This window comes from Sparus aurata, chromosome 9 (genome assembly GCF_900880675.1).
Source record: "Sparus aurata chromosome 9, fSpaAur1.1, whole genome shotgun sequence".
In the NCBI taxonomy this organism is placed as follows: domain Eukaryota; kingdom Metazoa; phylum Chordata; class Actinopteri; order Spariformes; family Sparidae; genus Sparus; species Sparus aurata.
In genome coordinates this window covers 590045-615848 of record NC_044195.1, presented here as the reverse complement: position 1 = coordinate 615848, position 25804 = coordinate 590045, and the positions used below count along the sequence as shown (strand labels likewise).

The following is a 25804-nucleotide window of genomic DNA, read 5'->3' as shown; positions in this document are numbered from 1 at the left end:
GATGTATGTGCTTGTGTTTTTACATTTCACTCTTCCCCCTTCACTTTGTATGTGTGTGTGTGTGTGTGTGTGTGTGTGTGTGTGTGTGTGTGTGTGTGGTCACATACACACAAACACACACTCACTCACACATATCAAAAAGCCATCTCTTAATGGCAGTCAAATCCCCTGGATTGAGGAAGGGATGGATGGAGATGGGCGCTTGGCAGGATTACAGAAATAAAGCCAGGCTCTGATCAAACCACTGGGGCAGAGTGGTAACTTAGAAACACACAGATTACAGCCTACCAACACACACACACACACACACACACACACACAGCAGGAAGTTGGACAAACAATTCATCAGAAATGCATATGTTGAAATGGATGAGGAGATCAGCATGCTATTATTGGTGTGACATGATGAAAGGGCCTATCAATACGATTTGATAAAGTAAGATAACTATACTGTCCGAGCGGCATTTTTCGCCAGAGAGCTAAACATGTTCACTACAGCTGGGTTCACCAGATGTGAATGTCCCTAAAACCTTATTCCAAAATGACAGAAATTATACAACGTTTAATGGGTGCTACTGGCTCTGTGCTTATGAAACCTACTCAGCACATTAGAGATCATGTGACCTTTCAAGAGTTAACGTCAAAAACCTCCAAAAACTGGGGTAAACATGGTTTTCATGAAGGATGAAAGGTATCTAACACTGCCTAAAAAGCCCCAAGAGAAAGCCAGAGACTTCTGTAGACATGAAATACAGGTCAGGTTTCCTTATTTTATTTATGAGTTTACCCTCAGTTCACCAAAATGAGTCACTAGACAAAAAGAATTATGTCACACAAAAGTTCAGTCCACATCTTACCATATTTTGGTTGCACAGCTGCTTACCATGGGAAGAAACAATACCAAGATCGTGACAACACCTGAAGATTTGGGTCATCTGGGAGTTTCAGCTCACCAGAGCTGACTCCTGCAACACTTGCAAAGACAACCTTTCTTATATAGGGAAAGCACGTGTCACTAGAACAACCTCTGTGTAAAATGTAAGCAAATCCCTTTTAGCCTTTAACTGAATACAGTACAGACAGTTAATTTAATGTTCAAATGATAATTGTTGATTTTGTAAATATACAGTCATTCTGAACTTGATTCAAGCAACTCATATTTTTTTTGCTTCATAATGCACCACACATTTCCAATGGGAGGCAGGTCTCTAATACCCACACTCTTATTAAGATAAATCACTTAATTTTGTGGTCAAACTTAAAACATTAAGCTGGTTCTATAAAAGAACAATAGTGGCAGTAAATGTACGGTATAGGTTGCCATTAAAAGTTTGATCATGAATAAACTCTACAGCTCCTCAATACCCAAGAGGATGTCATGTTGAAGTGACCGCCATCATCATCTCTGCTCATATCCATGCAATTGCTGTCATTGCTCTTGCTAAAACGGCACTCTGGTTGCAATAGCAATGGATTAAGTCCAACTATTAACCATATGCCCATTCTCTGCTTGACAAAGAATGTTAGACAGGAAGGTCCACTGGCTCAAGAGGGGCTTTACATGTAGTGCTGCCTCAGGGATCAAAGGCCACAGCATTCATTGTATGTTATCAGCCTTGCTCCTTACATGTATGTTTCTCCAGATTCCCTGAACCTTTGATGGTGAGGAAAATTTATTTAAATTCTGCATTGTAAGTGCCACTGGGAAATGCCTTTGCCATGAGGGGGTGTACCTTGTCCATAACAGTGTTTGGACAGCGGGTGCATTTCAAGTGGCACCCACATAAATGCCAGACTCAAGGATTCTTAGCAGAACATTGCATTGTAACGAGATGTTCAATGCTAATCACATCACCCGTCAGCGGTGTTAATGTTTTTGATCAATCTATGAGGTTTAGTTCTAACTTTACAAGTAAGACATGACTGTGTGTGAGTGAGCCAACATGCACAATACCAGGACCCAGAAATCAAGAAAGCAAAATGGAATTTAGCTATCATTCATGTCTGTATTTACACCTGTGCTTTTCCTGCTTTGACATGTCAAAATGTGTCGTGTGAAAGAGGCACAAGGTACGGTTGTTGGGCTGTGAGGCCTTATGGCTTGCAATTGGTACTTGTTGGTCTGCATAGATCACTTCAACCCCATCCAAGACTTTTGGAATGAACACCAAGTACTACTTCAAACTGGAAAAAACATTTTGTCTGACATTGAGTTCACTTTGCTCTGTAAATTTGTGAAACATTTTAATTTTGTATTGCTTTTGTCTCTAGTCATAAGATGTTGTTTTGCAGTTTTGCCTTTTTTTCCCTATAAAAGCATCTGTAACTAGAGTAGGATTCAGGAGAGTGCACTCCTCCACCAAAGCCCAACAGTTCTTAGATTAAAGAAAACAGACAGCATTACAATCAGTGTTTAAGTGAGAATTAATTCCTGGATCTATTTACTTATTGGGATCTCCACCAGCAATAACGTGCTTTTTTTTTAAATTACATTTTCATTTTCTAGTTGATCAAAAACACTACTTGAACTGGCTCCTGTGTCTGTCCTTTCTTAAGCCAGGCTGTTTGAGCAAGTATGTCAATGAAAAAAGATGAGCTCAAAAGAGATTTGGGAAAATAAGACAAGTGAAACAGTTGAATTTAGAAATTAAATCTTTATATTTTTCCAAAAGAAATTAAGCCCAATCTATACCAAATTGAAATTGCAGCCTGCCCTGTATCCACACAAGGCAACTTGCTGCTTGCTACAGGTCTTCTCGGCACAACTACAGTAAACAAGTCATCATGAAACATGCTTGATTTTTCAAGATAATTTTGCATTCAAACATTTTATTTTGGTAAAATCATACAATTGCACAGCTGAGTATTTCCCATGCAGTGCAGTAGCCTATTAGCTAATACAGAAAGCAAAGTCTACATCTAAAGAAGCTCTAGAGTCCTCTCACAAATGTGGAAAAAGTCTCAGGTTCTGCCTGCAAATATTTGCACAGAACATTCAGTTAACCCATACAATTCCAACAGCTGCCTTGGAAATCAATGCTGCAGACTTGCTCCACATTCACAGAGAACTCAAGGAGGTGTCATATGCAAATACAACAATAAGAATAAACCACATGTTTGTTTCTTTAAGGATTGCCATGTGCCAGACAGTCACTGGAGAAAAACAATTATCAGGTCAAATTAGAATAAAGAATCAATAATGCACACAATTGGAGAATCTGAACACTTCTGCACTGATATGCTTAGGAAATTTATTTGCTCTTTTGACAGCTATATTCCAAACCTTGGCATGTTTGTTCAATTCCATTATAAATTTTGTTGATCAATTATAATAATCTAATAGAGTTGACTGGCCCTGAGGAGGCCCTGAAACAGCTGTGGATATTATTTACTGAGTCCAATGTATCTTAAACATTAAAAAGCTCACACTACCCCGAAATATATAAATTTCACGCATACAGGTGACATTCAACATTCAAGTGCCAGTGTTTTTTGTACTGTCTTTTGGTCAAGTTTCTGAAACTTTCAAAGAATCACTTTGAGGCTTACAAAAATAAATATTTGTCAAAAATGCTTAATAAATTACACAAAACTAGCAGCAAAAGTAGAATCTAGAAATCTGTGCAAATGGCTAAATTCCCCCAACTGCTAAATCCCCTGGTCCCAAATAAATCCTGGTTTAAACTTTGAGAACCCTTCCCCTTTGTAAACAAGCTGCGTTTTTCACAATCTCCTCACACACAATATTTGGAAGCTTAAGGACACATATCCAAGACATCTATATAAAACTCTAGATGTGCAATAAAATAACTTTTGTAAAACTCGATGGGCACGACGTGCAAGGGCTAAATCAAGTAGCACCATTCAATCTCAAGTTCTCAACACTGTCAGTGCATCCGCTTTTAGTTCAATTTCTAAAAAAAAAACAAACAAAAAACAAAAAAAAAAACACATAAGGTTCAAGGCACAACACACCCGATGAGAAAATTGGGAGGTGAAACGCCCCATCTCGTGCTCTCGATGGCGGTTCCTCTTTCAGGAGGAAAAGCCTGCTCTGGCTTAGTAAGTCATAGATTTTTTATACATGTCTGAGCAGATAAACTCCCAGAGGACCTGACAGTATTTTAATGTTCCATAAGGAAGTGGACATTGCTGACACCCCCCCCCCCCCCCAATCTTTGGCCACCTCCAATTACACTATGCAGCAATGGAAACCAAAGCCACTGACAATGGCGGTGCACTTGAAAACCACTCCCCACGCCTACCCCCCTTCCCCAAATCCCAGTGGTCAGAGTGCTGCTCTACCCTGCTCTATTCCTTTCTGTTAAATTGATAAACCTCAGTGATCATTTAAATGCCTGTCTCAGATGAACCATGCCTCCAACGCAGCTTGAAAAGAGAAAACGTTTGTAATTAAGTTAAGCCTGCGACTCAGTTCACGTGACCTTTCTCCTTGACCAAAAAACAAAACACTTGCAAGCGTAGAATACCATCTGGGCCTCATGGTTGCCGGTAAACACTAACACCACGCTATGCCCTCCCGATGCTGTGGTCCTTTATGCAGCCATTTTGAACTTCACTTTCAAGATGGCAGGCATTTTTTGTTTTGATACATATTTGTAGAGAAACAATTCAAAAATCAAAAAACTGACTCAGTTTTTCAATTTTGCACACACCTGCACCAAAAATGTCTCAAGTAAAAATAAACAAAAAACACCGCCCACTTAATGTAGCTAGCACTTGATAACATACTAGCTGCCATAACACTGTCAAGTCAATTGAAAAATGTGGAGTAACAAGTTCCAGCAGTGATTATTCTTGTTTAAACCTCAGCAATTATTGGCACCGAGCTTAATGACTTCTGTGTTTCTTAAGATTACAATAGGAATGGCTATTTCAAAGACTATTATATCCATAAAAAGGAGCCTGTCCAGGATAGAGTGAGCAAAAAAAGTAAGAAAAACAAATGTAACTTTGTACCTCAGGATTAAAATACAGTTGCTTTGCGGAGTGGCCCAGTTTGGATTAGACATAGTATTGGCTCCCTTAGCTGTTTGACTATAGAAAAGGCTACATGATGTTCCTGCAATAAATTTGAAGTTCAAATGGAATCATGGCTCAGAGCCACAATACCCCAGTATTTGCCAAGGTTTGATTAAGTCCAAGCTTATTTTGCCTTTCTAATATTTTTCAAACAAAATAGTAAAATCAAATTTAGAGCTCTTGGCCATGTTCTTCTGGTGAAATGAAAACACAGATTTCCTGTTTAAATTCCGAAGGCACAGTACATTAACATACAAATGATCCTCAGGTTATTCAATTAATTTTTTTTTCCACAAAAAGAACAAAAATACTTTTAACAATGAAAGTTCGAAGTTGCTATCGAACAATGCATGTCAGCATCCATGCTCACTCTGAGGTGTGCGAATCTCTGCGGTCTCCAGTGCGTTGCACGTGCTGGTGACTTTCCTTTGCGTCGTGCTGCACTTCCTTTTTCAGAGAAGCGAATGGCAGAGAACCAGGGTTGGTAATGTACTGTGTGTCAGTGAAGCTACACAGGGAGGGTTGTTATGGTCTGGCTTAAGTTAACATGTGGTTTCCATTGGGATGGGTTGGCATGGCAACCTATTCCTATGGTGACTAGTTGCCCCACCAATCCACACTACCAGAGTGGCTGTAATTTCCTCCATAGCCATCATTGCTGTAGAAGTTGCCACCAAAGCCACCTGGGAAGGACAAAGTCAGAGGTCAGACAGCCAGACAGCCTAGTGCAACAAAACTATTTTTAAAAAGCCAAAATGGACACTGTTTGGCTTGCTTTCTTATAAGTAGGAAGCTTGAGAGTGATTGTATGAAATAAGGAGCTCAAATTTCTAAGCCATTACTTTTAACGGGATAACATAATGCAGTACGGTTCGACACACAGCTGATTATGCTTTTCAGGTTAGAAAATTACAAGTTTCCTTGCCTCCACCAAAGCCACGGTTTCCTCCATGACCTCCAGTGTTACGCCCTCCACGGTTGCTACTGAAGCTTCCAGAGCCACCGGATGTCTGACGGTAGTCTCTAGCTCCAAAACCACCTGAGAACCTAAGTAAGAACATTTGCTAGTTAAACATTATAGCACAATTTTTTTGATGATTAAACAAATTAAAAGTTCAGTAATGGTCAAAGCCCAGTTGTTTCAAAATGGAGGGCACGGCAACTGTCCGAAATAATTTTCGGTCTACTCAACTAAATTGTCATTTACAAGTTTCCAAAACATCAGCAATTCACCTGGCGTGTGGAATTTTGTGCAACAATTACCTCTTAGAGCGTCCACGGGTGCTGCTTTTGTGCTGATGCTCATAGGCTAGGCTCTCAAGCCAGGAGGGAACCTCTTGCTTGGCCTCCACCAAAATGTCCAGCAAATCTTTGGTTATGTTGCTGTTTTTGTCGTTAAAGAACGACGTGGCCAGACCTGTTAATACGCACAACAAAAACAGATTATACAAATACACGATAATACCAATTAAACAATAACAAAGCCATAACTAACAAAAGAAAAAAACTATCATACCAAGGTTGCCCACACGTCCCGTACGGCCAATACGGTGAACGTATTCCTCAATGTCACTGGGCAAATCAAAGTTAATAACGTGCTTCACATTGCTTATGTCCAAGCCTCGAGCAGCCACCTGGAAAAATAAGAGGTTGGAAAAAATATATTTAATGATCATGTCAACAACATTACACAGTTTATCAGCATAAGCAACTGTTTCCTTCAACAACCAATTTGTGTCGTTCCCCCATGTTTTGCCCATTCCTGGTTGTAACACCATAAAGCTGCACTTAACGTGCACCAGTTAAAAAGGTAAACATAGTATTTGGACAGCTTACATCTTAACTTGAGGCCCAAGAGTTACATGCTCAAAGTGTTTGTTATAGTATATTAAAAATATTGCCTAAAAGTAGATCACATGGAGAGCCATTACTGGTTAAGGTGAAATCTTGGAGAATATAATAAAAATGTTATCCTTTCTGATATTGAAGCCCAAACCGTGTTAATGACATTGTTAAGACTGATTTTGTAAAAATGCAAAGAATGGAGCCGATTTAAACACTTAAATCTGGGGAAAGATATGGTGCAAGGAAAAAAAAAACAAGATCATAACCAAAGTTCACAGAAAAGATGACTTACAGCTGTAGCCACCAAGATGGGGCAACGTCCAGACCGGAACTGATGCAGAGCTTCCTCTCTATCTCTCTGGGATCGATCTCCATGGATGCTGGTGCAAGCATAACCCTCGTGGTAAAGGAAGTCTTCTAAAGCATCCGCTCCTTTCTTGGTTTCCACAAACACCAGAGTCAATGAGTCTTTGCCTGTGTTGCCAGAAAAAAAAGAGGACGCGACAGAGGGAGGAGAGCAGGATAAAGAGCGATAAAGGAGAACAAAAGAAAAGAAATCATTCATAACTAGAAACAAGGGTATGGGGAGGATTTTTTGTGGCTCAAAGATGGGATCAGAAACTTAAAGCTCTCGTTTAAAAAAGGTCAGCAATTCCATGATCATGAAGTAAAGAAGAAAATCAAAAACCAAAATGACAACTCAGAAATGTAGACTGGGGTTGCATAAAGAGCATTACTTTTACTGACATCATTAATGGACAACCATTTTTTCAGTCTTTCAGCACAAAGTGCTGGAAATGACAACCAAATAACAATTATGTTCAAATTAGGAATGTCCCAAGCAAGTTTTTGTTCGTCTCTGGATTAAGTCCTTTAATATTGGGTGTGTGCTGACAATTTGACCCATTATTTGTATTTAATTAATGGGTAACCCAACCAATTTTACATATTATACACATACACACGTGCAGTTATACTGCATATGTGAAAAAAGGAGTACCTTTTGTAACTGCAGAGGAAGCTGAACATAATCCGATAAATTGCCTGCAGGGATGTGGTCAGTGGATTTGTTGGCAATATAGGCAACAGGATTTTAGAAATGAAGGAGATGGGGTGGAACGAAAAAACGCAGCATCTCTGGTACTGCTGCATCAGTTTTTTAACTAACCAAAATGAGTAATAGAGCAATAGTGCAATGATAGACCAGTTACTTTTAAACTAACTAAAGTATCGCTGCTGCCTCCTTAATCGCCACAAATTTCCTGAGCCATCTGATCCAAATACTGATGGTTCTAGTTAAAAACTATAAAGAGTATCAGCTTCAGTTGTGGAAGCATGCGAACTCATGACATTTATAGCAAGTGATCTGCTAGAGAGAAGACATGTACTTGTAGGATGGGGTTACAGACCATGTTTCTTTAACCACATAAACAATGTTTCACTGTCAGAGTGCAGTGTGGGACTTTTATCATTTTACTCACAGAACGAACAATAAGAAAAAGCTGACAATCAGCCATCAGTAATGATGCCATATTTGAACAGTAATGGCAATCAATATTTGGCACTAATGGCTACCAGAAAAGAAAAAGCATGATAAAAAAAAAAAAATAAAAAAAAAAAGGTTGGGGTGATGGGGTAGGACAGGCCATTACAAATTCACAGCTAACCTGCAAATGCTTTGCCAATGCACTTTGGCACAGGCAAGTCTAGGTACTTTCAAATGAAGAACAGATTAGCACAATCTGAATAGCTTAATTGTCAAGGTGAAAACAAGACACTTGGCTTGCCATTTCCATGCAGCAACAGCCATGTGACTAATGGAAACTGAGAGCTCTTTCTATGACAACCAGCCAACATAATCATGATGAGCCAGCTGACCTTACTGCTGGTGCTGGTTAACACCGTGCTAAAAAAACGACTCCCCTTTCAGTGGGGGGGAGGTTGTACTATTGAGTCAAATTCTGTATTTGAGATTGGTGCAAGGCAAATATTACTCAAGATCCTACAAGCCCTTGTTCGAAATGAAATAAAAACAAAAACTGAGGCAGCATGACAGCTAGGGAGCGGAGGGACAGGATGAGCTGTGGGATGTGATGTTTCTGGTTTGTGGGTCAAAGTGAAGTTATGGTATGTTCATACTTACCGGGTTTCTCTGGTGCCTCTGTCACATTTTCCTGAACCTCACTGGGAATAACTAAGATAAAACCAAACCAGCCGGTAAATGTAAGCTGCTCAGTACACAAAAATATCAGCTTAGATCATCATGAGAAGTCTACCCCCCTAAACACGGCAAGCAACTTCAATCCCTGCTCACCAGTGCAAAAAAATGTTTTTCTTTCACTGCAAGGTCTTGTTATAATGAACAATAGTTAGCATAGGTGTATCTAAATCAATATTAGCTTGATATGAGGCAGACACAGGATGATGGGTAAGAGTCCAATGTGACCTTCAGGGGGAAAAACAGCATCTAATGTGTTTCTTATTGTTTATGCATTCCTCACCTGTGGCATTGAGCAGGTCAAGAAGGAAGGACCTCTTGTCAGTCTCTTCTACCCAGACCACCTTCTGTGTGATGTTTTCTGAGGTAGACCCAACACGCCCCACTGCCAGGAAAATGTAGTCCTCCAGGAAGTCACGGGCAAGGATCTATGCACAACAAAATCAGATAAGTATGTAGATATTTATCTAATTAAGCAAGATAATGAGGACCTGATGAATAAATGTACCTGGATCTCCTTAGGGAAGGTGGCACTGAACATCATGGTCTGTCGGATGCCTTTGGGTGGCATTGTATCTTGCTCCACAATTCGTCTGATCTGTGGCTCGAAACCCATGTCTAACATGCGGTCAGCCTCATCCAGGACCAAGTAGCTGTAGAGAGACATCCATTTAACTACAGAAATAAGACACCACAGACCTCCACCAAAGCCAATACTCCCCTCTCCTACGATATGCAAATCTGCCAGCCCAACCGCTACGCATGTCTGGATATATGTCTCAAATTAGAATATTATCATGCCTAGCTGAAGCCTCATCATCTGGGCAAAGTTGTAAATGTGTATTTTTGATTCCACAGCCAGTTAAATGTTTTCAAACAATTTTCTCATAATTGCTGTCAGAGTATTTCATATACGTGTCAACTCTATCTGCTACTCTGCAGCTTCAACAATCGACAACACTTGAGCTATAGCAAACTAGAAGGGTCAAAACTGAAATTAAAAATACCCATATGGGTTTCTATAGCACGGAAAGTATTTTATTGACCACTTTATATGAGATATAATGCAAAATGACTTCTCTGGAGACTTTCAAAAGGAGACTTAAAACCCATCTTTTTTTTTAAGGCCTATAAGCTCTAGATCCAGCGACATCAACTTTTCTATTTCTTTATCCTAAATATATTTTTTTGTCTATCCATTTATTCTTTGTTTTGTTTGTTTCACTTTGTTAAGTGTCTTTGGGTACCCTGAAAGGCGCTATAAAAAATTAAATGTATTATTACATAACAAGGATCTTGCTGAAATAAGATTGAGACTGACGTGCATTGATTTTGGAAATGTATAACAATATGATATTCGGTAGAAATGTATGATTCAGCTTTTTCCCACGGTCTGGTTTTTAAAAAATTGTCAAAAAAAACTTTTCCACTACTCAATTAGTATCATTGTAGCGCAACGCCTGTACGATTGCAATATTAAGAATTGCAATACATATCAAATTGGCACCCTAGTATCGTGACAGTAATTTAGACCATGCCAATTTCTACAGTTGGCTGCTTTATTGTCACTACTGTCCTTTTATATCATCTACTGGATTTTGAGATACATGGTACTATTCTGCCAAAGTGCCATATCTTGTCAAGTTGCCAAAACTGATAGATGAAAGAAAAAAAACCCACTCCAAAATGCAATATATTTTTTCTTGGCACACGATTCATAAAGCGTTTCATAAAATAATCAGGCTGTAGTTTTCCCCAATCCTGCCGCCACAACTCAAAATACCTTATCCTTGGTTAAAGCTGTAGGATGTAACAATTTTTGTTATATTTGCTAAAATTGTCATTATGATCTGACAGAATAAGATTCATGTCAGATGTGTAAAAATCCACTGTCTGTTGCTTCACCCAGTGGCTGTAATTTGCCTTGCAAGAATAAACTGCTCCCAGCTCAAATTAACCAATCAGAGCCAAGGTGAGTGTCTGAGAGGTGTCAATCACTCTCCTGCATACGCTGCTGGGAGCCCCCCTTCCTCGCGCAGTGCATACTGGGCAGTGCCCCTCCCCCGAGCAGTGTCTGCTCTTACATGGTTAGATACGTTCAAGCTGTAAATCCTGGTGGTGAACAGACAACAACAGAGCCGAATGTCCCACGATTGCCCTAGTCAAAGAGAAGAAAAAAAGAAGACTGACTAATAAAAGCAGTGTAAAAATGAAGAATTGAACCGAGCCAGAGAGAAAACAAGGATAAATACTGGAGCGTCATTTCAGAGGTGGAGCGAGGTGCAAACTTTGTGAGTCGTCAGGAGAGACAGAGTTAGCTGCTTTTCTGCTCCACAAGTAAGGACCCCTCCTTGATATACATTTCATTTGAGGTTTTAACCACAAGGCTATGGTGGCGGCAGTTACACATAATACTCACAATAGTGCATATGGCCTGACGATGTTGCAGTCAAGCTGCGTAGCTTGCTGGCTTGTACGCCAACTCCGGTGTTTAGATTTGTCTTTATGGCTACTGGTTAGCAAATGTGTCTTTCAAGTGATCAGGCAGTTACAACTTTCGTTTGTGTTCAGTACGCTCTGAAGTGGTTCAATTGGTTCAGAGAAATAACGTTACTCATGCTTCAGAAAGGCAGCATGGCGTTGCAGCGGGTAATGATTAGCTGGTAACTTCGTCTACTGCGATATGAGGAACACTGTTACTCAGGATATCTACAGTGATCTGCATGAGGCACTCGTCATTGTAATTTAGTTGTATAGGTCAGAAGTAGTATAGGTCAGGGCTTATGTTGTTGTTATTTTGAATGCGCCGTCTTGGTTATCTGGCTTCCTCTGTTAACATGGTTATAAGCCTGCTCGTGCACAGCAGGCTCCTCTGTGGGGAGGGGCTTTGAAGGCAGAGCTACAGCAGCAGAGAGGAAGACGGAGGGGGCTGTATCATTCAAATTTTCTGACCAAGTCCACTTTTTCCTCAAAACTCCAAACTGCAGCTTTAAAGTAAAAGAAAGTGTAAAATATTTAACAATACCGATCTCAGTACGGATCTTTCTGTTATACTTACTTGCAATAGTCCAGACCAATCTTGCCCCTCTCCATCATATCAACCAGACGACCAGGTGTGGCCACCAGCAGGTGACAGCCTCTCTCCAAATCCCTTATCTGCTGGCCAATATCGGCACCACCATACACCACACAGGGGCGCACACGTGAGCGATAAGCAACCTAAAATGTAGCAAGAAAGGAAACAAGCTTCAGGATACATATTCAGTGTCCAGGAAAACAATGTTTTGTGTCATAGATTGCTTCAGCTAGTTAGTCTTCTAGAAACTCACCTTCCTGGCTTCATCATAGATTTGCAAAGCCAGTTCTCTGGTGGGAGCCAGGATCAGGGAAAGTGGGTATTGCTTACGACGACCATACCTTCCATTTTCCTGAAGATGAAAGATTATGTTTGTTAGGAAAAAGTCAGATGGTAATGCAAAATATCTTTACCATGCATTCTTTCCCCAATACCTGTCCATTGTTCTTAGCGGCCTGAAGGGCATCTCCAGGTCCATCAGTGTAAATCTGACTCAGCACTGGCAGCAAGAAAGCAGCAGTCTTACCAGAGCCTGAAACACAGCAGGGATAATACTATGTTAACCTCAAATATATAACCATGGAGCCAAACGGTAAACTCTGAATTGCCCTGTAAACCTTTACGTTCCATTAATAAAACAAACAAAAACAAAAAAAAGTATAATCAAAAAAGCCCAAAACCAGGGTGGGAATGTCACGGCAGCCGTTGCCCCACACTTTGGCCTTGATGCCCCGTGAAAAAAAAATTGTACGGCCACAGTGGCCTTTGTGCCCCTTGCCCTGTGTGCGTAATGTTCTTGCATTGAATTACAGCCACCCGAGTGCAAAGTAGTCACTCAGAGTAACTTCAATGAGTTTGTGCAGGTGGAGTCTCATCATCACATCGATGATCTCACATGAAAGCCTCTCAAACAGCAGCATCTCAAAACGGAAGAACGACACAGCACAGCGAGCGAGCTCAGCCGGTTTCGATATGATACGTAACCGACTTATGTGGCATGATTTAGTTTGGTAAAGTTGGAAATATATTCACAGATTCGAACTTCCCGGATCAATAACTCATAAGGGAAACATTGTTAAAACACAAATGACGACTCTGCACTACCGTAGTAAGGTAGGCAATGAGCAACAACCATATGTTCATCAAAATGAGCGCTCCTCTGGGCTGGACATTAACTCTGGTCTGTATGGTCAGCCGTCTGTGAGACGAGGGTGCAAGGACCATCTACAAAGTGCAACACTGAAAATAGAGACTACAAAAAATATTCAATAACTTCACTAATATTCAGTGTAGTGTCACCAAAATCACCTAACCCTACTTCACAAAAAATGTTTTCTAATGTAACATTGACTTGATACTGGTATTAAAAAATGTTTTAATACATAAACTTATTACAATACAAAATCCATGTCTTATTATAAATTAGGATGTTATGGTATCAATCTGAAAGGTAAATCATCAAAATTTTACTCAGTGGCCTTTGTGCCCCATCATGTGGCCTTGGTGCCCCTATGAAAAAAAAGTAAAAAAATAAAAGTAAAGGCCAAATGGCCTTTCCCCAAAAAGTGACGAAATTCCAACACTGCCCAAAACCAAAGCAATAACAATTTATAAGAAAAATTAGGTAGGAAAAGGTTGGTTGAGCTACTTGAGGCCATCAAGTGCTTTCAACAACACTTACCAGTCTGGGCGCAAGCCATCAGGTCTCTCTTGGACTTAATGATGGGGATAGCATGCTTCTGGACCGGGGTGGGACGAGTGTAGCGACTCAAGGTGATATTACCCATGATGATCTCCCCCATGTCTACATCATGGAACTACAGAATGATTGGACAAATCAGTACAAGATAAACTGCTCCATCAATCCCTTTAAAATTCTATTATAAATTAATCCCTATAGACAAAGGAACACCATTTAAATATCATTATGCTTACACAAGCTTTGCTGAGTATAGACTTACACTTTCAATGTGGGGCGGGCAGTTGCTTCCCGTGGCTTCCACAGGAATATCATCATATTTCTCAAAATTTATCCCAGTGTTGCTTCCGGAAAAAAGCTCACTGAAAATTAAGGTTTGCCAAAGTTGTAGTCAAATGCAGATGCAGGATAGCTGTAAATTGTGTTATTGTGTATTTACAAGCAGAATTTGTCTTACTGTTCCAGGCGCTCATTGGGAGCAGTGGGCTTGGACCAATCATCATCTCTGGAGTCTTCCACCCAGCGGGTGTTTCCTCCACCAGCAAAACCCCCACGCTCATATCTGTACACATAGTGTTAAAAGTGTGGAGCTAAAAAAAAACAACCTTTAAACTCATGTCTTTCAATACATGCACATCCTAATTGTCAAAACTTCTCTTCAAAAATCCAAAAGTATCCTATACCATGCACTTTTCATTACTTTCAAAATGGCTGTAGCAGTAACAGCTACACTTTAAGTGTATAACTTAACTCAACAGCTATACCAACTTGTGTCTCAGTATACAATTATTTCCATGTTTATAGCACGGTGCGTCTTTGCATAGCAATGGCGCTGCCGCCCAGAGTGAGGAAAACGCACAAGCACAAACACACAACCCTTTGCCCAACACAGGTGGGAGTGGAAATGATACAGAAACTCATAGTATCAGTAAGGGAGCGAATGGATGTGGTAGAAGTAGCAGGGGTGGTGAGAATAGCGCTGGGAACAGCGTTAATGTTCACTCTTTCTACCGCGACAGTCACGTAGCCTCCATGCGCGGCAGTGGTGCAGCCGTGCGACGCAGCAGTGTTCACGAAGCACAAAGCACACACGAGCCCAACTTGTCTCACAAAACTAGTGGGGATAGCGGGGGCAGACGTGGGCGAAGTGTTCGTAGAAGGGCTGATGGGTGTCGTAGGGGCAGCAGGGGTGGTCTGAATAGGGCTGAAAGTAGTGATGATGAGTCTTTCAACCCTTCACCAAATGGAAGAGGAGGGAGGGGTACACAAGGTCGCAGTGTCCATGGGAGAGGTGGACGTGGTAGAGGCAACAGGGGCAGGCAGAACAGGGCTGGAAATGATGACAACGATGGTAATGGTGGCTGGGCTTACTTGAGTGATGAGGAAGTATATCAGGAATGGATAAAGCTCTCTGTCACCACAATATCCAATCTGCTCATCAGAGAGTTTAGCAATGATTGAAGGTCTATAGATTTTTTGTCCCTCTTTCTGACTGATGATTTCTGGAATCTTATAACAATGGAGACAAATCGGTATGCTCATCAGTATTTAGGCTCACGTGAACTTGGCATTAGTTCACGTGAGCCTAAATACTGATGAGCATACCGATTTCATGAATGGTATGATGCAACTGTCCCTGAAATGAAAGCCTTCCTGTCACTCCATTTGAGCATAGGCCTGATACATAAATCAGAGATTGAGGATTATTGGGCAGAATTTTGGCCAACATCTACACCGGGATTTGGAAAACTGGGGGAGGGGGGAGAAATGCCACAGAGGCTTACAGAATGCCACTGGCTCCATGATACTGGCGATCGTCCAGACTATGGTTTGCTCCGATCGTACCCATCCTAAAGGTCGTCATCAGACACAATACAGGTGCAAACAGTGTGGGGTAGGCCTGTGTGCTGTGCCATGTAATGAGAGGTTCCACACTCTGACAAACTATAAACAGTATAATCTGGATAGATAGGCACATAAGGCCTCTGTAGGCAAATTACCAGCTTTCTGTTTACATGTGTGTGCTACTGTTAGTACATGGTAGAACCAACAGTTCTAAATTATGACTATTTTTTTTTCAAAAACTTGTTCTTATTGTCTCTGTGCCTTGCAATGAGAGGCTCCACACTCTACAAATACTAGAAACTTTTATCTGGATAGATGGGCACAGATGAGGCCTCTGCAGCTAGAAGACACCTACTGTTATTATTATCATCTTATAATGATGATGATAATAATAAAATAATAATAACAATGATAATAATGATAAGAAGAAAAGAGAAAGCAAGACAAAGGGAAGAAAAAAAATGCCCCCCCCCCCCCCCCCCAAAAAAAAAAAAAAAAAAACGCATACTGTTTACATGAGTTTTGTGGTGTAATAGTTCTAGTTGACTACTGTTGGCTTACAATTTACTTTTTCCCTGTTCATTTGATGTGTGGACAACATAAATGGATGGAGGGGATGAATCTGATGAAATAAATTCAACTCTTTCAAAATATCAGGTATTACATGGAAATTACATAATCTAATACGGCCGCCGCCATATGATGTCATAATATGCAAATTCGATGGGAAAATTTACTCCCTAGATAAACTTTAGGTCATTCTCAATATTTGTCTCATTTAAACTTTGTCTCTTTCTCAAACCCTAACCTAACCCTAACCCCCTTTCAAGCCAGAGCCTTCTGAAATTTAGATGTCAAAATCTTGTATTTATAAATATAAAACCCGGTGCCTAAAGGGTTAAAGGTGCCACACCGCTCTTAAGACCAGAAGCCAAGCTTGGTGGACAATATAAATGTCCCAGATTCTACTGTAGACCATTCCATTTTAGCGAAAGCTTAATTTTTTTTTCAATTTAAGTTCTCTGTCAAGTATTAAAACATTGTCAGGAAAGGTCATATATAGCCTAAACACTGGACTGGTACTTAACAAAAAGACACCCAGTTGGAAGCGTTGGCATAAGCCACATTTCGTGCTACTTATTCAGCAAGGAATTTCCTAACCATTAGAGTACTTCAAGCTTACAATATCACTTCCTTTTCACTTTTGTTTAAAAAGGCAAGTTATTGACTTATCTACCAAAAACCATTTGCATAGAAATATTTAAATGCTTATGGCTAATATTGGCATATGGATTAATTACAATTAAATAATCAAAGCTTTTAATTAGATTTTGTTTATCATTGCTTGCCCCTGTTTTATTAAACTGAATGTCTACAATTTTAGACATCAATGAACATGAAGACACTTTACAGGCTGAAAAAAAACCTAAAAGTGCAGTCTACTACAAATGTAAGTTTAAAAAATAAAAATGTACACACCTTCCCCTCGAGCCTGCCCCACGGTCATTGAAGAAGGCTGACTTGTTCCTATCAGAACGTCCCCCAAAACTGTTGTAGGCAGCATCTCTCGGAGGTCCTCCCCAGCTGCCATCTTTGTTGTCATAACTGCCAAACCCTGTAGTAAGCAGATCAACCCATCAGTCTTGTAGTTTCTTCTGCAAATAAACTCAGAGCCAAAAGCCAATAGTGAAGCTTACGTTCCCCTAAATCCAAATGCCATCAGCCTTTAAAATCAGGAGGCTTCATATCAAATTAAGTGCATAGCTACTGTTAATAACGATTTATAATTCAATGTTAATCTATGATCAGCAAATGAGTCTTGATATCATAACTGTATAAACAAGGGTGGGGGAGGGCCAAGTTTATATCTGAGACTACACTGTCATCTGTCCAAAACTAGGTTTATAATTAAACATTCTAAGGCATGTCAGGATTTCCCCACCTGCATTTTGCAATGGTTGATTAAACGAGCCTCCACCCCTGTTACCACGGTAGGCGCCACGCCCACCTCTATCATTGCGAGGGGGTCCTCGCCCTCCAAAGCCCCCATTTGTGCGGTTGTCATGGTAACCATTCACAAATCCATTGCTGCGTCCACTGTCCCATCCTGGTGAATCTTCATGGAAGACAAAAAAAACACAAGGCTTGAGGAGGCACATAATCCTGCATGTGTTAAAGTACCGTGTACAGTATTTGTCTGTACTCATAGTCCTGACTAAGCATGAGTCTGTCTTCCACTGCTTACCCATTAACCTCATTACTGATAGGTGGGATGCAAGCAGTCCATAGACTAAAACCTTGACTGAAAGCTTGTATAATTGTGAGAAACAAACGCTCCAACAACTTTTTTCACTGGGTAAAATAATGTTGTCCTGTATAAAAACAGTAGCAAATATGCAAAGCAAGTTCTAGACCTGTGCAAGAGAACAGACGCATTTAACATTGAAGGTTATAAGCACACCAGACACAGGCCTTGTTATTTGAGTAGGATGACTTTTCTGTACGAAGAGAGCTACTGAGCCCCCTCTCAGCCTGTTTGGGACATTTACCACAACGATCTGCCCAGCTACGGACACTAGCTGTGTCAGCGTTCCCATTGGTGGCCACACTGTTACAAGTGCAGACTGAGTGTAAAGCTGGTGGAGGGATAAACTATAGTTATTGCTTCCATTCCAAGTAGCTGAGGCTATGTCACAACAGCATTAAGGGGCAGACCATCCACACAGACCTAGTTATCAGATTAGTTCTACTTTGAATGAGAATCGGCTCAGCCAAATTAGCTGATTCTAGATCTGTGGTTAGGACTCCAACTTAAAACCTGTGGGCCAACAGCATTGTGGTGCCCTCTTCAAGTAAGCACAGGGGGAAAGGGTTGTAGACAGGCAGTTTTTTAAATCTCTGATGTTGATCAGAATAATCAAATTAAGAATATCAGGCAAAACAACCATACACTGTCTCGTACTTTTACACAAGCCCAAACAGTGCCAGTCGATGGTGACAGGACCTGGATTTGTGTCTGTATGGATAGTACTTGGGACCTCTCAGAGATGCATTGCAAATAAAAAAAAGGCACTGAAGTGGTTACCTAAATGTTACAAGTTCTGACATTTTCAGTGTCAAGTCAAATGTTTAATTGATGTTACCTTTACTTTTAAGAAGTGCAGTGTGGTAAATTCGGCAAAAACCAATAAACTTCACCCCAAACCGCCAAAAAAAGAAACAAAAATTCCACCTAAATAGGTACTAAAACAATACAAGTTTAAGCTTGATCGTCAAAGCTAGGCTTTGAAATTATACATCATAGCAATCACACATGGTAATCAATTTAATCCACAAATGCCAGAGAAACTGCCAAGGAGAAGACCATAATCACTACTTAGAAAAATAACTTTGCAGAAACCCCTTCAGATGCTACAAGGTCTACGAGTGTATGCATATTTCTACTCCATTACCAATTGGAACAGTAGTATTTTAATAGCTATTCTATCTTCACACCAGAGGGAAATAATCAATCAAGAAATCACCCATAGCAGTCAGTTGTCAGAACAGAAGCCTGTGTGCTCTGTGGTACTCCACATGTTATTCAATCATCGCCCTTAGTAGTTTGCCCCCATGTGCCATCAGCGGACCAAAAGCTACAAGGTTAGAAAACAGACTTCAGATTACTGAATGGGATTGATTTACAGTGCTTTCAGGAAGTAGTCACACCCCTTCACTTTGTTCATTTTGTTATGTGTAGCCTTGTGCTAAAATCATTAAAATGAATTTTCCCCTCTCATCAATCTATACACCATAATGACAAGGCAAAAACAGATTTTTATAAATTTTTGCAAAGGTATTAAAAAGGAAACACTTGAAATATCACATCGATGCAAGTATTCAGAGCCTTTACTATGGGACCTGAAATATAGCTCAGTTGCCTCCCATTTCTCCAACTGATTCTTATCGTAATTCATACATTCATAAACTGATGGCGGTGGCTGCCATGCAAGGTGCCGACCAGCACATCAGGAGCAGTTTGGGGTTCAGTATCTTGCCCAAGGACACTTTGAGGTCACTGTTTTGATGCCCCTGGTCTGCATGTCAAAGACAAAGCTGACAATGCATAGAGCAAAAACCAAGCCATGAGGTCAAAGGAAATGCCTGTAGAGCTCAGAGATGGGACTGTGTCAAGGCAATGATCTAGGCAAAGCTATGAGAAAAATTCTGCTGCATTGAAGGCCCCACAAGAGCACAGTGGCCTCCATAATTCCTAAATGGAAGAAATTTGGAACAACCAGAACTCTTCCTAAAGCTGGTCAACTGGCTAAACTGAACAATCAATGGAGAAGGGCCTTGATAAGAGGTGACCAGGATGGTTGCTCTGACCGAGCTCTATAGATCCTGAGTGGAGATAGGAGAAACCACCAGACTGACAACCATTAAGGTTGCTCTATTGATCAGGCATTTATATCGTCTAATATACACTGTATAATGTTTGATCTGTAGTCACTATAGAAAGCCGATCAATAAAAACATGACAGTTTCTCTATGCAATGTCAAAATGATAGCTAACTAAATTTCCACCTCCAAATATCAATACTGATTGTCAGTTCCCTCATGGTCCTGGCCAGCAGGCAGTTTCACTGAGGCATGGATAGACTGGTATTACAAAACAATTCTTGTAACATTAGGTCTAATGTTGAATGGCGAGTGATTATATCTAGCGCAGACAACGTGCTGTGGAGAGAGAGCCATGGTAACCGCAAGACTGCTGTATGTTTTGAGCCTTACAGCTTGAGAGAGCTAACCAGAGCTAACCGCTGATACAGCTAATGGCTTAAAGCAGAGTTTCTGTTCAGAAGGACACTAAGTGTTAAACATCAACCATCACCAACACTCCACCAATCTGGGCTATATGGCAGAGTGGCAAGACTCCTCAGTAAAAGTCACATGAAAGCCCACTTGGCCTTTCCAAAAAAAGCAACATATGGTTCCATCAGACCAGAATTTTGTCAAGTGTGGTAGCTGAGGTCTCAGGTTTAGATCAAAGCCAAGCCTGTGTCTTATGCCCCGTCCAGACGACAACGCTCTTTTGCAAAAACGCACATGTATTGCATCGTTTTGGCCGACCGTCCATACAGATCCTGAAAACACTTTTTTGAAAACGGGTCTCAGGGTGGAGAAATCCAAAAAACGCAGCCATCCCGTTCTCATGTGGACGGCGAATCTGCATACTTTCCAAAACGATGACGCCATTGCCCCACCCTGCGACGTCTCATAACAACGGCGGACTACATGCTCGTGTTCGTGCCGCAGAAGATATTGAGCCTTTCTTGCAACTTACTCGCCTTGTAGTTGAGTGTGAGTCGCAGCAGCAGTTCGACCTCATCGGTCCACACAAACAATTCTGGTTTCCTTGCACTAGCCATTTTCATCTTCTTCTTGTGTTCGTTTTCTCCGTCTACTGGCTGTTTGTTTACAGCGTGCAAGCTTAATGCGCATGTTCCGTCTCTTCTCCGTTTTTGGTGAATGTCAAGCGCCACCTATAGGCCTGGAATATGAACTACAGCGTTTTCGGTCGTTTTCAGTGGATCAGTGTGGACACAAATATTCTTGAAACGATGCCAAGGAAGACGGAGAAAAAAAAAAGAGTTTTCGCCCGTCTGGACAAACCCTTATGCCCAATACCATGCCTATACTAAAGCATGGTGGTGGCAGCATCATGCTTTAGGGCATCTTTCAGCAGCAGGGAGTAGGCAACTGGTCAGGGTTGAGGAAAAGCTGAACAGCGCAAAGTAAAGAGATATCCTTAATGAAAACCTGGTTCAGAGCACTAAGGACCTCAGACTGGGCCAAAGGTCCACCTTCCAACAAGACAGTGACTGTAAACACACAGACAAGACAACGCAGGAATATCTTGGGGACAACTGAGTGACCCAGAGCCTTGAACCCAAACGAACATCTCTGGAGAGACATAAAAGTGGCTCTCCACCGAAGGTATCCATCCAAGCTGACAGAAACCCCACAAAATCCAGGAGCTTGTCGCAGCATATCCTAGAAGACTTGTTGCTGTAATGGTGGCCAAAAGTGCTCCAACTAAGCACTGAAAGGGTCAGAATACGTATGTCAATGTGATATTTCAGTTTTTCCTTTTGAATAAATTTGCAAAAGGATCTAAAATTGTTTCTGATTTGTCATCATGGTGTAAAAAGTGTAGACTGAGGGGGAAAAATAATTCAAACAATTTTAGCATATGGCTGCAACACAAAATATTAACAGAGTGAAGGGGTCTGAATACTTTCTAAATGCCCTGTGTGCAGTGTACAGCTCAGCATCTTTGGAGAGAAAAAAAACCCTACTTTGATGACCAGAGGTTAATTTAGCACTATATCATGTAAATATGCATATATGTCTATTCTTTTTCTTTCCTTTTTAAAAATTGTATTGCTTATTTTTGCTATTGTTTCTGTTCTTGTAATAATCTGTCGCTGCTGTGACAAACAAATTTCCCCGTCTGCGGGACATTAAAGGATTTCTGATTCTGATTCTAAAGGGTATGATTTAAAAAAAGGCAGTTTCTATCACAGCTGATGCTGTCTTTTTATTAGTAAGGCAGTCACACTTGTGATGCACTGCAGAGTCTTTAAGGCACCATCACATGCATTATAAACAACCTCATTTGCAAGCTTTGGGAAATGCTGTGTTAGGCCAAAATTTCTGCTGTTTAATCAAGTCACCATGACAAAGCAGGGGGACTGTAATTATGCCCCAGTCCATGTACACTATAAAACTCTGACAAGTAAATGGCATGGCATGGCATGCAGGTAGAGGTCAAGGTATACCACATCTGTTTCGCCAACCCCCATCGTAGGCATGGTAAAAGGCAAGCTCTTGAGAGGCCAGTCTTGGGTAACCTGAGCAAAGGTAGGGAAGCAGGCTATAAAAAGACTTGCCCATAATTACTGTCTCATGCTGTATGAGTGTTGAGCTTGGCTTTACTCTATAGAGATTACCAATCTTACAGTCATCTCATCCTGAAGTATAGTTATTTCTGTGTCTTTGAGGACACTGCCTGCCATGGTTGTGGGCACTGTTTAGAAGAAACTTGGGGGACATTGCAGGTGAAATATGGGCTTGATTATTCAGAGGGACAAAATATTAAAATAAATTTCTCATACTCTTAAAAGTTAACTCACGTTTAACTCCACCCAAAGAGATTATGCTTACAAACCTTAACCTGTAACAGTTCTTAATATGACTGCAAGCATTCCAGCAGAGAGAAAGCACAACAATAATGAACCCATCATTGACTAACTGAAATGTATATCTCTAACCCAACCATCTCCTCCTTCGCACAGGTTTTTCCTGGTGTGTAGAATGACTACTACATGCATCTGATAATGCAGTTTGCCCTCAGCGAAAGCAGACAGAAGGGACTTACAGAGATTTATTGGTGCCACTGAATAACCGCACTGTCTACCAGCGGAATAAGCATTTCCTGCTGTGGAATAAGAAAACAGTAAAACGAGAAAAACGTCAAGTGTGCAATGACACAGAACCATGATTCAAATTTTGTAAAATGATATACACAACTATCTAGCTGAGTATGCCAGGCACAAAATGCGTCTTGGTTTTAAGCCTTTAAGAGGCTAAACACTTTTTTTTTATTAAAAAAAAAAAAAAAAAAAAGGAAATTACAACCACTTCACCTGGGCTAGAAATGTGGGAACAACTGTTCAAAATACCAACACTTAACCATCACCCAATTCCCCCCTCCATATTTCCAATTTTCAGAGCAGGAAGCAGCTAGCACTTCTATTGTTAATGTGAAACAATAATAAGCTTGGAAAACCTTAACCATGTTCTCCCCATGCCCACTCCATGAAAATAACTAAAACGTTTTTACATTATCAGCTTTAAAATCTGTCCCATTTTCTTCCTTCAATTCAAATTTCAGGCCATTTAACAGTACCACCTGACCCACTTTATCCATGTAAAAATAAGCCATCACGCACAAAAACCGAAAACCCACATGACAAGGCTTTCTCTTGTTCTGTGCACTGTTCAAATTAAAATTTCCTTAATTTAGTGGTGGTCTCAAGCAGCAAAACCCTGCAGAACCACCACCTTTGTCTCAACTCTTTAAGACTGATGTGATAAGAAACAAATACTGGTTTTTTTTTCCCTCAACTGTGCTTGCTTTTACCATGCTCTGATTTTAATATTAACACTACAATTCAAAACGCACTTTGATGGTCTTGTGAAATTGAACTCACCATTTTTTGAGGCATCTTTGTTTCTCAAGTGAGGTGGAATGTAACGCCCTGGGGGGGGGGGGTGAAAAAGTTAATCACATTTGTTTTCCAGGGTTAGCATTTACAAATACACTATACATACAAGAACCTTCAAAAAAACACTGTAACAATGTGCCACAATAAAAAAGTTGTTTAAACTAGTTTTCTGTATTGCTTGGATTACCAAAAAATAAATGACTTAAATGCAATAATACAAAAAGTATCAAATTATATAAACAGTACCATAAGGCTTAAACTGATGCCAACATTAACAGTGACATATCTCAAAGACAAGGAGCTTTGTTACTTACTGCCAGTGCCCCCGCCTTGGCCGTCAGCAGAGTTCAAGTCTAGGACAGCAAGCTACGGAAAGCAACCATTTTAGAAATATTAGTTAAGCCAACATCGGATTTACCAAGAGCTATGAAACTACCAATAACAGATAATGAGGTTAGGGCAATACAGTGACTATCGATAAAATAACATGTTAATCGTATATCTTAAGTCATTTTGTTTTTTAATTTGTCAAGACTGGCTTTGTCCAACCTACGACATAGCACGGCACAGCCATGTAGTCGGTGTTCATTTCAAAAGGCAATTGCTACCAGGTGAAGATGGCATTAAAGACCCCCCCCCCCCCATTACCCTCAGTTAAACCGCTTATCCACTTTTATACAACATGAAGGAGCTATTAAATAGTGCCCATTCAATTTCAAGACCGTTTGTGGGTCGCTAGAGCCCACTGAACAACATTCTTTTCTGCGCCACGTTTCAGGTTGAGAAGGCCTAACATTAGCCGGGCTAACTTTGCCTGATACCGGCCGGACGTAAAGGTTAGCTAACGTTGTAAATTTCCATCAGGTTTCTCTGAAATAAAATGACGAATGGTTATTAGTACACGATACAATTTTAACACTTCTGTTGGACATTTTAAGGGGAAACATAGCACTGACAGTCTAGTTAGTTTTGTTCGCAGGCACAACGTAGTGACGAGCTCCGCCATCACAATTTCTCCAGCGACATCACCTCCATTTTACCATTCGCAACGTTAGCTTAGCTAGCGACTTAGCTAATGAAGCTCATTTTTTCTCTGTCGAAACTACATGTGCGTAATGGAAAATCTGCAAATTTATATTATAGAAGCAAAGAAGTAACCACTTGAGAGTACTCACCTGCTGATCTAGACCGTGTGGATTATCAACGACCACATGACTCATAACTAAAGAGAGTAGTGGGGATTATTACAGAAGAGAACGGATTTTCTTTGTTAGCACGGCCGGCAATTCTGTAACGTTAATTTAGCTTTCTTTTCTGTTACTAAGATCTTAAGTCAGCAGTTATCTACAAAGTTAGATAGACAACAACGTTTATATCAAATAAATAAAACGATGATCTCTGTTATAAATATAAAGTCCGTTCAAGTTTCCGAATGAAATGACTGCTGAGTAGCTGAAACCCCCTCCCGGCTGGCTTGATCGTGGTGGAATGAGACGTTGAGTGATCAGGTAGCGCGAGATATCGCCTCTGTAACCCCTGGCCACAAATATCGCGATGTTTCTTTCTTTCTATGTTTTTTTTTTTTTTCAATCTGCGACTGGTTACTTAGGCCAACACGAGAAAGGGAGGCAGTACTGACATTATACCAAGCACCACGTTTGGTGTTTCCCTGTCATGCAACAGAGCAATATATGTTACGTTTAAACTATCTAGTATTCCTCAATCGGAAGGAGATGGCATACATGGACAGAAGGAGTATATCTGTGTATATTTTGATTCATTTTGGATTTTATTATCAGAGATTT

At 40.5% G+C, this 25804-nt stretch overlaps 1 protein-coding gene across 6 annotated transcripts; it reads right to left on the bottom strand.

Annotated features, from left to right (window-relative positions):
* Positions 1-2634: 2634 nt before the first annotated feature.
* Positions 2635-25515, bottom strand: LOC115587515 (ATP-dependent RNA helicase DDX3X-like). Of its 6 annotated transcripts, none has more exons than XM_030427379.1 (20): positions 25175-25507; positions 24314-24365; positions 23985-24032; positions 23150-23209; positions 17669-17842; positions 17206-17341; positions 14339-14443; positions 14144-14243; positions 13864-13999; positions 12617-12714; positions 12436-12534; positions 12165-12325; positions 9615-9759; positions 9390-9534; positions 9032-9082; positions 7181-7362; positions 6560-6677; positions 6307-6460; positions 5969-6090; positions 2635-5726 (listed from the first exon to the last, which is right to left on the bottom strand). In XM_030427379.1, exons 1-20 carry the CDS (start codon positions 25217-25219, stop codon positions 5641-5643), a joined length of 2217 nt encoding a protein of 738 aa, XP_030283239.1. In that variant the 5' UTR covers positions 25220-25507; the 3' UTR covers positions 2635-5640. The 6 variants fall into 6 exon arrangements, with proteins under 6 accessions (XP_030283239.1, XP_030283240.1, XP_030283242.1 ...); XM_030427382.1 differs by having other exon boundaries at positions 5641-5726; positions 17735-17842; XM_030427380.1 differs by lacking the exon at positions 9032-9082.
* Positions 25516-25804: the final 289 nt, after the last annotated feature.